The sequence below is a fragment of the Sabethes cyaneus genome, chromosome 1, assembly GCF_943734655.1.
Source record: "Sabethes cyaneus chromosome 1, idSabCyanKW18_F2, whole genome shotgun sequence".
Taxonomy (NCBI): domain Eukaryota; kingdom Metazoa; phylum Arthropoda; class Insecta; order Diptera; family Culicidae; genus Sabethes; species Sabethes cyaneus.
Window position 1 is genome coordinate 159,489,987 of NC_071353.1, and position 15,293 is coordinate 159,505,279.

General features: G+C 43.2%; 2 protein-coding genes across 2 annotated transcripts in view; one reads left to right on the plus strand and one right to left on the minus strand.

Annotated features, from left to right (window-relative positions):
- Positions 1-4,207: 4,207 nt before the first annotated feature.
- On the plus strand, positions 4,208-6,290 carry LOC128739996 (uncharacterized). The gene has a single exon (XM_053835509.1). The coding sequence runs from the start codon at positions 4,398-4,400 to the stop codon at positions 6,288-6,290; it is 1,893 nt and encodes a 630-aa protein (XP_053691484.1). The 5' UTR covers positions 4,208-4,397.
- Positions 6,291-6,779: 489 nt separating this feature from the next.
- The window catches only part of LOC128732838 (serine/threonine-protein kinase 17A), a 325,763-nt gene continuing 317,249 nt past the window's right edge, over positions 6,780-15,293 (minus strand). Inside the window, exon 5 of the mRNA XM_053826242.1 lies at positions 6,780-15,276. Coding sequence (XP_053682217.1) covers positions 14,376-15,276 — 901 coding nt within the window. The 3' untranslated portion in view covers positions 6,780-14,375. The remainder of the gene's footprint in view (positions 15,277-15,293) is intronic.

Sequence of the window (15,293 nt, forward strand, 5' to 3'; positions counted from 1 at the left end):
TGTCCGCCGACGTCGCTTCCAGTGGATCGTCACTGTCGAACCAGCGAAATGTGTGTTGATACTATAAGAATCTCCAAAGTTTCCCTAGTAGTAACAGTGAAACTGCCATCTTCTTTTTTCAATTCCCGTAGGCCATTGATTTGGACCTTGGCTAACGATTTTTGGAATCGCGCCGCCTCAGGCAGTCTGGATGCTTTCGCAAAACTTGACTCTGGACTTCCTTTTGGTTTTGCGAATCCCTGCATTGTATTTGGTGAAAGATGCCCTGTAGGCCTCCCAATCGGATGTGATCTTAACCCTGTTGAATAGACGCCTAACCTTCCGACGAAGGCTGCTGAGCGATTCATTCCGCCAACGTCATCTGATAGGTCATTGGCTGCAACGTCTAGCTCAGCTGGTGTGCGTTTATTAATATGACTGAAGTTTCGAAAATTACCCAGATATGCTCTGAATGAACTCCAGGTATCATATGGTCTGATAAACTAGGTTCGTTAGTTTTGGAACTTCTCAGCTATAGAAGTGCTGTACAGATTGATGTCAAGGACCTCATCTCTGATAGCATTAACAAAAGTGGAAACTTACATTTCATACATTGACATTGTTGGCAGTTAAGTATTCACGTAAGTACTCACCCCTGTTATTTATATCAGTGGTGCCCAAATCATGTGGTGAGCGTTTGCATCGCAGCCGATCAGGAATGGCACGTTAATGACCCTGCAGCACCGCACGAGAGCGACAGCCTCGGATGGCGGTATGTCGTCCTTGTCACCCGGGAAGTATGCGGACGCCACAACCAGGTCCTAGATTCCCCGTAGTTGTTGGCACTGCCAGTTTGACAACGACGACATCGCGTTGAATGAATTCTGTAATGGGAGAAAATTGTACTTCTTTCGTTAGAATTAGAATTGCAATTCTCGGTTTGGACTGCGTGTTACAGTAGATTAACTTACCGTAGTTTCCTATGCCGAAAATTCTCGTGCCGTGAACTCAAGGGATCTTGAATGAAGGCAGCTGTTAGCTGCTGGCTTACGAGCCTCCGACCAAGGTCACTAGAAGCGCCCTTGGCATGATGAAGGATCGGTTGCCCGCAGCGAAGACTGTCCGCTATGTTAGTGGTTCGCCGTGCTTGGCAGAGACGTTAGACTCGGAAACTGACGGACGACTGCCAGTGGCGTGAACGCCTTATTGATTTGCTTGCTTCCCTACATCAGAGGACTTCGGTGGCCGCAGTCGACTGGAGACCGAATCACGGCCAGCGTTTTTCGATTGATTTTGAGCTGTGCGAGTGGTTGGTGGTTGATGGTCCGCTAGCGGGGAACCTTGCGAACTTCCTCGGGAGGTTTCCCCACGCGTACCTTTGCTGCTGCTAGCGCAGAATCCCCTAGTCGGCAGTTGGCCGCTCTTCGGACAGCCTGTCGCATGCGAACCTTGCCGAACATGTAGTACAGCATGAAGCCCTGCTTCATCAATCAGGTTAGCATACAGAGGGTCTGTCCCCAACGCCAGTTCAACGGTGCTCCCAGTCCCACTGCCACGAAGTGCACGCCACGTTTGTGTAGAGAAGCTGTCGTTCTTGCTTTGAAGTAGGCGGAGAAACCTCTCTCTCTCTCATTAGGTGTCTACGCTGCTCGAGAAATACCCCATGTACACAAGCGGCCTTGGGAGGTCCTTCATGGTGTATGTTCGTAGCAGCGCTCCATTCCTCAGCTTGAGGGTTTCTACCGTAGTCTCCATGTTCCCATGAAATCCCTGTTTGGAGTTTGGGCATAGACGATCCTTTATTTTTTCGCACTCTAGGTCGCTTAGCCCGGGAAAAGGTGGACCTTTTGCGGTGGTATTTGGGAAGCGAAGTGGCAGTTTTTGACCTCTTCCTATGTGTACCCCTTGCTGGGATACTGGAGAGCCGCTTGAGAGCAACACGAGACGACGTTAGTGCCCTATCATTGTCTGGTCGCGTCTTCGGATTGGGAAAAATATCAGCACGGCTCTCCACACTCCCTTTTGGCGAACTCAGGATCAGCGAAGAGAGCGAAGATTTTCCGTACAGTGAGTCGCTGTCGAGGTTGAAGATTTCCTTCAGATCTTCCTCCTTTAGACGACTAATTGCGCATGATTCCGTTGAGTCGCCCGCAATGGAGTTGCATGACACCTTGGATTAGAGGTTTATCCATTCACGTTTTTACGTTACAGCCATGGATAACAGCTATTGAAACCATCCTCCTTTTAGGGGCTTCGGACCATCTGCTCTTCTTCTTCTTCTTCAGCAGCATAGAGCCGGGGTGGCTCGTGCTGTTTCAAGCACTCGTCTCCATTCAACTCGGTCTTGGGCCACTCGTCGCCAATTTCCTAGTCGCCTCAGAAGTCGCAAATCGCTTTCGACCTGGTCGAGCCATCGTGCACGTTGGGCCCCCCTGTTCCTGGTGCCGGTGGGGTTGTTGAAGAGGACTATTTTCGTCGCACTGTCGTCCGGCATCCTTACGACGTGTCCGGCCCACCGTAGCCTGCTAACTTTCGCTAGATGTACGATGGGAGTCTCCCCAAGCAGTGCCTGTAGCTCGTGATTCATACGCCTCCGCCACTCTCTGCTTTCAGTTTGTACTCCGTCAAATATCGTCCGCAGCACTTTCCGCTCAAACACGGCGCGTATGTCCTCCGTAAGCAGCGTCACGGCTTCAAGACCATAAGGAACTACCGGTCTAATAATGGTTTTGTACATTGTTAGCTTCGTGCGGCGGCGTATGCTTCCTGATCGTAGCGTTTTACGAAGGGCAAAGTAGGCCCGATTTCCCGCTTGGATGCGTCGCTGGATCTCCTTACTAGTGTTGTTGTCCGCGGTCACCAGCGATCCAAAATACACGAACTCCTCTACCACTTCTAGTTCGTCGCCGTCAACGGTTACCGTCCGTGGGAGGCGCGCGTTTGTTTCCTTTGAGCTTCTTCCTTTCATGTATTTGGTCTTCGTCGCATTTATTTTTAGCCCAATTCTCCTAGACTCCGCTTTCAGTCTGGCGTAGATTGCCTCCGCCGTCGCAAAGTTCCTGGCAATGATATCGAAGTCATCTGCAAAGCCTAGAAGTTGGCTACTCTTGGTAAAAATTGTGCCTCTCGTTTCGATGCCCGCTCGTCGGATCACCCCCTCAAGAGCGATGTTGAACAGCATGCAGGATAGACCGTCACCTTGTCTCACCCTCTGCGCTGGTTCTGAGTATTTTCAGGTTCATTCGAACGTGCTTCTACCGATATCCATCATTTCCAAGCGTAGAGTTTGAACTCAGCATTCGCATGAGTGCCTCCTTCCAAGTCCGCATACGACCCTAGTTTTCAGCGGTTATCCTATCTCTGCTAAGGGACGTATCCCAGATGGTACCACGAGGAGGTAAGGATAGGACTATAGGAGTTACTGACTCTGGAAGTTGCTACTCTGGAAGTTCTCTAAAAAATGCTTTAAAACTAATTTTAAACTACGCAGAAGCAGTTCTTCATTAACTTCCCTGTAACAGTTGTAAAACTACTGGAAACAAGTTTTGCCTGGAGGTCGCCACTGCACTGGGCTAACAAACCAGTCGTTTTTACTTTTTTAATACTACTCAAAAATTGTTTTGAGACTGTTCTGAAACTAATCAGAGACTGCATTACAACTCTACACTGAGAACTGTTCTGAAACTGTCCAGAAGCTGTTCTGAATCTGAGTAACTCTTCCGAAATTGCTCTACTGTTGTGAAACTACGCTGAAAACGCTATGAAGTCACACTGGAACGGATCTAAAACTGCTCGGTAAATGCTACTAAAAAACTGTCCAGAAACTGCTACTGCTCTGAAACCGTTATTAAACTGTTGTGAAACATTTCAGAAACTACAGTGGAACTGCTCTAAAAAATTGTCATAATTCAAAACTAATAATTGAAAATAGAAGTCTCACTAAAGGGAAAAATGTCTCCTCTATTTTTGAGACATTCTTCTAAATAAGCCACTCAAAAAGCATTCCTTTGATTATTTGAGGCTCAGATCAAAACTACCAGTAGAATGGAAATTATCACTATACTTCCTTTCCCTACCTATTACTGAACTAATTAATATTTGCTCAACACCCGATGCAAAGCCCAACTGAACAAATATGACTGGCGGGTACTCGCTTGAATAAGCATTCAAACGTAGGATATATCCACGGTGTATTTATCCAGTTAATCAATTAGCGGCAACACTTGTCTCTAACTTTGACACCTTTCCGCTTCCGCCCGCGCTTAACCGTGCTTACCATGAATAATAGAACAATAATAGAACACGGCATCACGCAACAACTAATTACCCAAGCTGCAAGTTACCGAGATTCATTGCCATCAGCACCGAGGCTAATTTGTCCTTCCATTTAGTACCGGAAGGATTCTCAACCAACAACGATGAAGAAGCTGCTGTTGTGGTGGTCGCTACCTTTCATTGGATTCCTGACAAATATTTCATCAACCGCTATTCAACCGATCACCGAACAACCCGAACGCAACGATCTGTCGTCACTTTGCCTGGCCAGTCTGATTCGTAGTACAAAAACCAGTTTTCATCGTCAGCTTAATCTGTTCGCCGATTCGAAAGCTTCCGCACAGCTGGAGGAAAGTTTGCTTTCCCTGATTGCGAATGAATCTCTAACCTGGAACTTGATTCATTATGGCAAGCTAAGTAATTTCAACCACCGCCAGCTGGTGGTTTGGTTCCTGGCTGATCCGGAACGATTTCAAGCTGGCGTGGAGGCCATCCAGCGGAAGAACGTCGATTTTCGCGGTTACTTTGTGTTGGTTTTGGCGAGTGGTAACAGCCTGCTGGATGCGAAGATGGTTTTTGAACGTTTTTGGGCTATCCGTGTGACCCGAGTGGTGTTGCTGCTGCTGCAGAAGGATACCGACAAAGTTACGGTGCTTGGGTACAGACCGTTTCGAGCCAGCACCGGCTGCTGCCGGTGTGTGGAACCAACCGTTGTCGATCGTTGTCGAGCTGGAGTCTACGAACTGGGGGGAAAGTTCGACGAACTGTTTGACAATGAAGTGCGCAGCTGTTACGGGTGTCCGTTGAGGGTGGTGACCTTCACCCGAAGGCCGTTGATCGTTGTCGAGAATGGAAGTAACCATGAGCTGACGGTCGGTGGTAGTGAGGGGGAACTGTTGAAGCTGGTGGCACAGAAGATGCAGTTTACCATCGAGGTGAGCTCACCGAAGGATGGCGTCGCTTGGGGTGCGATAAAACCCAACGGTTCCGCTGATGGGGCGGTACGAATGCTGCTCGAGGGAGCAGCGGATCTAACGCTCGGCGGATACATACCCTATCCGGAGTTGATGCGGTACACGAGCGGCTCGGCCACCTACTGGCAGACACAGTTTGTGTTTGTCGTTCCGGAGGAACTGGCAGCGGTTTCTTCGCTCGATCGGCTGCTGAAACCTTTCCAGTGGATCGTTTGGGTGAATGTGTTGGTGGCGCTGGTTGTCATTTACGGTGTGATTGTTGGTTTGAACTTTTCCTCGGTCGGCTATTTTGATTGTTACCCCATTCTGGGGTTGTTCCGAGTAATTATCGGAGATGCTCTTCCGAAACTACCAAAAGGAAATTTCTTCAGTTTCCTGTTTATTATATGGCTGTACTCTACGTTGATTATTCGTGAAAGCTACAAGTGTTTCATGATCGGTTATCTAACGGAACGAGAACCACTGATCGATATCAGTTCGTTGGAAGCCTTGGTGGCAGCCGGTTACCGGCTGGGAGTCACCGAAAATCTGAAAGGTCTTCTGTTTGCCGATTCCTTTCAGTACGCCGAAAAGGTTCTCATACTAAGCGACGACGAATATCGGGAAGGATTCGAACGGGTAGTCCGGTCGGGGCAGCATCGGATAGCAATGATCACACTGCCGGAGGTAATCGTCGACTTTAACCGGCGACACCCGGACAACCTGAACTACCGAATTTGTGACGAAAAGGTGCTAAGCTTTCACTACAGTGTCTACTTCCAGCGGTCGTCGCCGCTGGTGCCGCCGTTCAGTACCTGGATCGACAGAATTGTCGAGGTAGGCATCACGGAAAAGTGGAGAAGGGATAATCTGGACAAACGCTACCTGGCGAGCAGTTTGAATGACGACCGCAGGACGGTACTGACAAACAGACACTTGTTCAGCGGGTACGTTTTCTACGGGATTGGTCTGCTGCTGGCCGCGTTTGTGTTTGTGTTGGAGATCTCTACCGAACGGAGTCGGTTGTCGGTAGCAATCTTTTCAATAGGTAGACAACAGCGGGAGATTTCCACTGGCGATTAAAAACTGAAAGCTGCAGTCAGTGTCTTTAGAGTTAGCAACAAATAACAGTCCGAGAATGGAAACCATCGAACTTTTCAAGGCGATCGGCAAGCGGGTGTCCAAGCTGCCGGCCGTACAGCAGGAGGAAATCATCGAAACCGTACTGAGCATGGTGGAAGCAACGGAGCGCATGAATAGAAGTGCCAGTTTGCGTAAGTCCGGGCTTAAGGGTGGCTTCGACAGTCGCAATGGTGTCGCTCTGACCAAAAGTGTATCCTGTTTACCGTTGACGACAACATCCACCGGTGAAGATAAATTTGATATGGATCTAACTGCTCCGCTGGTTTCCTCGCCATCCGATTTTCATTGAACGTAACTATCATCATCTCGTAATGGTAAGATTAGATTTTAGGTTTTAAAGTATGAAATAAAGCAAAATCAATTAAAGACCGTTTCGGTTGCTTTAGTGAAACAGTAAAAGAAACACTGCCGTCGATTATTTTTCCTTCATAATGTACAATAATCTATTCACTCAAATCCTTTCCGAACTGCTGCGCACAGTTGGCGCAATTCGCATTCACATTTGTACTCAGCTGGGTAGCATTTTCACATTTTCACGATGATTTTTTCTGGTTTCTTCTGCATTAGAATTAAATTAAGACGCCCGGTCTTCTGATTTCTTCTGACACACAGTTAAAAAAGGGGCTGTTAAAGTTAAAGAACATTCGTAAAAGTGAAAAGAGGATAAAACTAACGACTGGAACTTACTAACAGCTAGTAAAAGTAGAACTTCTTCACTACACGACAAGAGTTATATTTACAAAAAAAAACAAAACAGACGACGCTGGAGAAGGTGCTAATAGTAAATTCGACTAACTTAAGTAGTGCTAAATAATTAGAGCTCTGGGCAGATGTTTATTCACAGTAAGGATTTTGTTATTGCCGAGCAAATTTAGCAGGCAATAACACAAATCAAAGAGAGAAAAATAAAACCGAAACGATTAGATTTGAGGGGCGGGGATCAAAAAATAAGTTAAAAAGCGTTTCTTTCCATCCAGACAGCAGGGTCCGGCAGGATTGGTAAAACTTAACACTACCTAAATTGTTAAATAAAATTAAAACTTGTTTTTTTTACGGGTAGGTTCCGCTGCATCCACACACGGCGTACAACAACACGCGCACACACACGTGTACGCCAGACACGACAAAATGTACAATTCGTGCACACTCTCAACTTACTCTCGAAGCGCGTCCCTCTGGACTACCTACCTACGCGTACTACATTTGATTTACATTCTATTTTCCTTCTTGATTTTTTTTCTTCTTCAATCAACTCACTCAGTTAAATTCCATAACCCTTCGGGGTATGAGCATCGTGACAAACCTGGGACCTGGGAACAGCGTTCTACGGGTTTGATTGAATAGTTGACTGTAGTCCCTAAAAGAACACTATGTGAGAGTACCCGGGGGATGAGCCAAATAGTAGCCAAGTCTCTGGAAGAAGCTAAACTTTTCAATGACGGAAAATCTAGGTAAACGATCGCCTCGACTCTACATTCCCGATCCTGATCAGAATTGTTTAGATTGTTTAGATTGTTTAGATTGCTTATACTGGATTACAAATTCGAAACAAAAAAACACTTGTCAATAGATCAACAATTTGCTAATATCTAGCCATTTGTGCCAGTTTTTTCTTACACTTTTAAGATTTAAGCAGCTTTTCGTTTTTTTTTTCTATTTTTCAGAAGCGACTTTTGATTATTATATAATTTTTAGAAGCGCCTTTTAGAAATTTTCTAGTCTTTTTCTGTCCTACAGGCTACAGTAGTGCTTTTCGGCAATTTCCTCTGGCATTTGGAAATATGTTTCGACCGTGTGCTAACTTTCAGAAGCAGTTTTTGACCAATAATATTATATTATAAATTTTATAATTTTTAGAGGCGTATAGAGGATTTTTTTGGGTTTTAGAAGGGTTTTCTGGCAACTTTCTGACCTTCATAGCCATCTGGACTATTTTCTGACATACAGCAAAGCTTTTCGGCAATTTTCTCCGCATTTACAAGCATTTCGACCATTAGAAGCGTTTCTCGATTATTGTCTTGCTTTTTGAAGGCGCTTTCGGAAGATTTCTGTCTTTAGGAAAAGCTTTTCGGTTATTTTCTAACTTTCAAAAGCGGTTTTGGCTATTTTATAATTTCTAGAAGCGCTTTTCGTATTCTTTTGGCCTCTAGAAACGTTTTTTTTTTTTGACAACTTTCTGACCCTCATAGGCATATCTGGACCATTTTCTGACCTACAGCAGAGCTGTTCGGCAATTTTCTGGCCTTCAACAATATGTTTCGACCATTTTCTAACTTTCAGAAGCGATTTTTGGCCGTTTTATAATTTTTAAAAGCGTGCTTCGGAATTTTATAGGGCTTTTGGGAGTTTTTTGGCATTTCACGATCATTTTTTGCATTTACAAGCATTTTTCAGTTCTTGGAAGCGTTTCTCGGCTATTTTCTAGCACTTTGAAGGCACTTTTTGGAAAATTTCTAACTTCAGGAAAAACGTTTAGGATATTCTCTGACTTTCAGAAGTGGCTTTTGGTATTTTGTAATTTATAGAAGCGCTCTTCGGAAATTTTTTGGCCTTCCTAAGCGTTTTTTGGCGATTTTCTAACCCTCAGAAGCGGTTTTAGGCTATTCTATAATTTTTAGAAACGTAATTTTCTGAAATTTACAGGAATTTTCGGCTATTTTCTGGCATTCAGAAGCGTTTTTCGACCACTTCTTGACCTTCAGAAGCGTTGTTTGGCCTGCATTTTTAGGCCTGCAGCGCAGCTTTGTCCATACTCGCGCTCTCTTCGAAGCATTTTACCACCATTTTTCAACCTTTAGAAAAAGCGTTTCTCGGCTATTTTCTCGCTTTTTTGGCATTCGATAATGTTTTTCCATCATTTTCTGATATTCGAAAGCGACTTTTAGCCATTCTAAAGCGCATTTCGTAACTTTTTGTCCTCCAGGAAAGTTTCTTTTGACAATTTCGCGATCTTTACAGGCATTTTTCGATCATTTTCAGGCCTACTTCGCTTTTTCCATTCTCTCTCTGAGGCGTTTTCGACCATTTTTTGGGCCTGTAGAAGCATTTCTCGGCTGTTTTCCAACCCTTTGAAGGCACTTTATTCTGGGTTTCGTACATGTTTTTCAGTATTTCAGTAATTTTCTAAACGAAGAAGTTTCTGGCTATTTTATGGGCTTTAGAAGTCGGCAGTTTTTTTTTGCCTAAGGAAGTGTGGTTTTTGCAATTTTCTAGCATTTAAAAGCGCTATTCGGCCATCTTCTGGCTTTCGGGACCTTTTTGAGTTTTTTCTGGCCTTTTGAAGTTTTGTTCGGTTATTGTCTAGCTTTCAAAAGGGTTTTTAGTCATTTTTTGTCTTCAGAAGTACTTTTGGACAATTTCCGGCTTTCAGGAATACTTTTCAATTATTTTCTAATTTTCAGTAGCGTTTTTTGACCTTTTCCTAGGTCACTAAATATGGCTTTTAGACATTTTTACAGCCATTTCCTGACTTACAGAAGTGTTTTCATGGTTTTCAGAAGCATTTTTCGGCGACTGTCACTTCTAGCCCACTGAAAATGCCTTTTTTTGGCAATTTTTTGACCTTCAAAAGCCACCATTTCTGTCGCATTTCAACCGCTGCATGACCAGCGCAGAAGCGCTGTTCGGCTATTTTCTGGCCTACATCAGCGTTTTCGTAATTTTTATGGCCTTCGCAAAGATTTTTCGACCATTTTCTTCACTTACTGCTTCGGTTTTTAGCCATTCCATGGTTTTTAGAAGCACATTTCGAGCATTTCCTGAACTTTTGAGCCATTGTCTAGCTTTCGAAAGGGGGTTTAGTCATTTTTTGCATTCAGAAGTAGTTTTGGACAGTTTTCTGGTTTCTTGATATACTTTTAGATTATTTTCTAATTTTCAGCAGCGTTTTTCAACTTTTTCCTAACTCTCTGAAAACGGCCTTTGGAATTTTTTCCAGCAATTTTCTGACTTGAAGAAGCGTTTTTTGGCCATTTTATGGATTTCCGAAGTATTTTTCGGTCACTTTCGGAAATCTTCGCTTTTCGGAAATCTTTTGGCCCTTCTAGGGTTTTTCGTAGCGCCTTTCGGAATTGTTTTGGCATCTACAAGCGTTTTTTTTTTTGCAATTTTCTGATCTTCATAGGCATTTCACGACCTTGTTTTTGGCTTTCAGAATTGCTTTTCGGTTATTTTCTAGTCGACTGAAGTTTTTGGAGCGTCTTAGTAGAATACGAAACCTGGAAATTAAATAAAAAAACTTGACAGGATACGTATTTCGCCTACGACTTGCAGGCTTCCTCAGTTGGAAATACGCGAAATATGTATCTGTCAAAAATAAAATATACATTGTAGAATTAAATTGGATCTTTTTATTTCATTTCCAGATATTTTCTAGTTTTCAGCAGCGTTTTAGACCGTACCTTGGCCTTTAGCAGCGTTTTTCGGCTATTTTTTAGCCATTTGAAAAAACTTTTCGGAAAGTTTCCGAACTTCAGAAATTCTTTTTAATTGTTTTCTTACCTACAGAAACGATTTTTGGTTATGTTATGATTTCCTGAAGCAGTTTTCGGCCATTTTCTAACCCAATGAAAACGCTTTACGGCCATTTTCCTGCTTTTTTGAAGCATTTTCGGACATTTTCTAGCTACCGGAAGCGTTTTTCAGTCATTTGCTGGCTTTAAAAAGCAATTCGGAAAATTTCTAGTTTTCGAAAACGTTTTTGGTCATTTTCTAACTTTCAGATGCGTTTCTTGGACGCTTTTTAGCCAGCAATTTTCTGACTTTCAAACGTTTCGTGCATTTTCTTGCCTTTAAAGGCATTTTTTCTGGCTTTAAAAACTGTTTTTCAATCACTTTTTTGCCTTCAAAAACGCCCTTTGGTTATTTTCTAGCCTTCAGAAGCGTGTTTCACTATTTTTGGCCTTATGAAGCAATTGTTGGCCATTTTCTGGCTTTCAGAAGTGTTTTTGGAGCAATTTCTGACCTCTAGAAGCATATTTCGGTTATTTTCTTATGGTCATTTGGAGCATTTTTTGGACTCTTAAAGTGCCTTTTGGTTATTGCTGGACTTCAGAAGCGATTTATGACCGTTTTCTGGCTTTTGCAAGCGTGTCGCGAATGTTTTCTAAAGCGTTTTTCTGCCATTTGCCGGCTAAGATAAGCATTTCTCGATCATTTTTTAATATTTTGAAGCACCTTTCAACCACCTTCTAGCCTTTGGAAGCGTTTTTAACCATTTTCTGGCCTTTAGAAGTATTTTTTTTTTAATTTTAGCAGCGTTTTTTAACTTTCAGTCGCATTTCTTTGTCACTTTTTGGCCAGCATTTTTTTTTTTGAATTTTGAGCATTTCGCGCATTTTTTGGCCTTCAGAGACGTTTTGTCTGGCTTTAATAAACATTTTTCAACTGCTGGTTTGCCTTAAAAAACCCATTTTGAGCCTTTTCCAGCCTCCAAAGTACTGTTCACCATTTTTAACCGTTAGAAGCGCTTTTTGGGCGTTTAATGGCTTTTAGAAGTATTTTTAAAGTAATTTTTGACCTCTACAAGCGTCCTTCGGTCATTTTCTGACCTTTAGAAACGCTGTTGGTCATCTTATGGTCGTTAGAAACGTTCCTTGACCATTTTTCGGACTTTTATTGCGCGTTTTAGCCACTTGCTGGCTTTTAGAAGCGGTTTTAGATAATTTTTAAACTTTCGAAAGCATATTTTAAGTAGTTTTGAAGCGTTTGCGGTTCTTTGGCAGTTTTGATATGCGTTTTGTGATTATTTTTTGGTCTAAAGAACCTTTTGGCCACTTTCTACCCTTCAAAAGTGTTTTAGACATTTTCTAGCCTCTGGAAGTTTTTGTTCGCCGTTTTCTGGCTTTCAAAAGCGTTGTTGACGATTTTTTGTCCTTTAAGAGTGATGTTTGCTCAGTTGTACCTCTGTAACCGGCTCCGTTTCTTTTCTCTCTTTCTCTCTGGTAAAAAAATATACTACTTAGGCCCAAAAAAACTGCTTAAAGCATGTACAATTGTTAAAGTAGATCGAAATGCGATTATCTCTTGAAGGCTACCAGGAGATCTGGTAGGTAGCACACACATTCCAGTTTTATTCACTAAATGAACTGGAATGCTTAAAAAAAACTTTAAATAACCTAAAAATGGGCACAAAACGATCGAAAAAGTAAAGAAAAATGACGGAAAAATAGCACTATAAAGTGTGCACTAGTTTTGAAGACAGAAACCATCAGGTCTGTCGGTTTAAACGGAGGATCTACCGCAATAATTTCGTGATTAAAATGGAGAAGCAGCTGATTACTGAGGCCGCACGAAAGCGCTGAAGAAGCAGCAAATTGTTTGATTATTGTTTTATCATTCGCAGGTTTGCAAGTCAATGTCTTACATTATCGAAAATTCTGTCCCAAAGAACGAAGCTCAGGTTGTCCATTACAATCAGTACAGGGAGAGTAAACCTCTGAGTGAATGAAATTAGAACACTTTATGAGCAGTCGGTCTTAAAAAATGTGAAAGATTTTACCAAAATTTGAAGTTTTTTTGTAGCAAAAAAACACAAAGAAGCAACCCCTAAATAACATTTCCTAAATTGAATAACTCGTTTCTTACAAACTTTCAGCTACCGTTTAGTTTAGAACATAATCCTCCAAATTTCTTGACAAATTGCAACTTTTAAAACAGTCTATTGGATATCCCGAATCCTGATATCCGACCTGCTCTAAATTGCAATTGATGGCAAAACTGCACCGCCGAATGGTGTTTGTTGTTCCAGATAAGAATTAAACTTGTTTTTACTTTTTCCATTCTACTCGGTTGTGAAAGCATTTTCTAGGTTCGTACTTTTGACTAAACTTTTAAGTTAGATTTGGCAATACAATTTACCTCCTAGTTTCAATTATTCAATCAAATCTCGAAATTCAATGAACAGTAAAAAACTAGGTTATGTGACTAACGAGATAAAGCAAATGCAAAGAGACGCCTACTTTGACTTCTAGCAACAGTGAATGTTCATTCATAAAGTCTAATTAAATATTATCCTAGAAATTGCAATTGCAAAGCTTCTTTTCTGATCAAAGCATATATTAAGCATCTTGCTTAAGACAATTTCCCGTCAAATAGTGCCTTTTACCCGATCGATTAGATCCAGAAAAAGCACTCGACATCCGAACAAAAAGGAAGCAAACAAAAACCAAATTCACTGATTACAGTCAGGATAATCTCAATGCGGTGTTTAACGAATGCTCGAACGCGGTTCCCAGGGTTTCCTCACTCCGTCGCTTTTCTTCTCTTCTATATCTCAGAATAGAGATTTCCAATTCTCTCGGTTACTGTTGTATGTATGATTTCTAATTCTTATTAACTTTGCTGTTCACTCGAATCCAGCACGCAGAGCATCGGATTCGATAATATTACATTATAATAAGAAATACCTAGAACAAATATACGATATTAATAATAGTTATGGGCTAGTTTGTTTCTTACGTTGCTGCTAAAAAAACAAAAGCTTTTTTTTTTCTTCACGAACGCTTTCCTACTTTTGCTCTGTAATACATATTTACAAATTGCATTCGAACGACTACCGGAATCGAGCGCCTGGCGCTGGCGGCGCTCTGCACGCCAGCCTGGCAAGCATCCATCCTTCTCTACGTTCGCCTAACTTTTATGCTAGGTAATATGCAACTCTGTGTGTTTGTGTTTGTGTATGTGTAGGTTTATGTTAAATATTTCATTTGTGTTGGACACTAATCGAACTAATGCATTGAATTATTTTCTTGCCTGCTCTCTCTCCCTCTGGTTACGAGACAGGATTAGTAGTAGGTAAGTGGTGTTTTTGTTTCTGTTTTTTTTTTTGTTATGTAATGAGTTTTTGTAACTTTAAGTACGACGGAACGCATCAAGCGTCCGATTCTTCTCTCGATTTCCGTTTGGGGACACCCTCTTTCTGTAAGCGCAACTGCTGCTACTACTACTACTACGACTACCTACCAACTACCACTACGGTTACTACTAGCTTTTTCCAGCGAGCGGTCTCCCACCGGGAGCCGGTTCTCAGCAGATGATGCCCTTGTCGCCGCACTGCAGTGTCTTCCGGGTGGCTACCGTGGCAACGGCTACGGCCAGCCCAGCGGCTGCCGCACCGGTGCCCGTTTCCTCGCTGCACTTGAGACAGCACAGGGTGGCGGCCGCGGCCGCACAGAAACCGTTCTCCATCGGTAGCATCACGGCCGTCGTCGATTCCTGCTGTTGCTGCTGCTGCTGATGCTGATGCTGCTGGTGTTGTTGCTGGAACTTTTGTACGTAGGCTTTGACTGAGGGGGAACTCGCCGTCGTCGTCGTCGTCATCGAAGTTTGGGTGGTGTTTGAAGTCGTGTGACCGTTTGCTATTTGTTTGCTGCTGACCACGTTGTTATTGTTGTTATTACTGTTACTATTTGCGTGATGGTGGATATTATGATGCTGTAGGTGATGATGGTGGTGATGGTGATGGCCATTGTGGTGGATAAGTTGTCCATTCTGCTGCTGCTCGGAAGGTGGCGCCTTTCGACTGACTTTGGGGGTGGTGGGAGCGTCTGGGAACAAAGATACACTGACTATTTCGACCACGGCGGTCTGTGGCTGGACAGGGCTTTGCACTAAAACGTTTTCCTTGTTGGTTTCGGCTTCATCGTCCTCTTCCTCTCTCGCAGCTGGCTGCTGTTCAGACCTAACTTCCGGCTCTTCTGGCACTTCTAAACCATTACTGTGACTGTGACCGTTGATGAAAACTACTTCTACAAGCTGCTGTTCCTCAGGTAATATTGCCTCTTCAACGATGGAGACAATCGAGGCGCGGGAGATCGATGAGTTCGATTGTAGCATAACGGATGCGGCCAAAGCTTCGCTGGTCTCGCATATACTGTCCTCCTTGAGCCACCGGTGCTCAAGGCATTCCTGCACGGTGGGGCGCTCCCTGGAACGAAACAAACC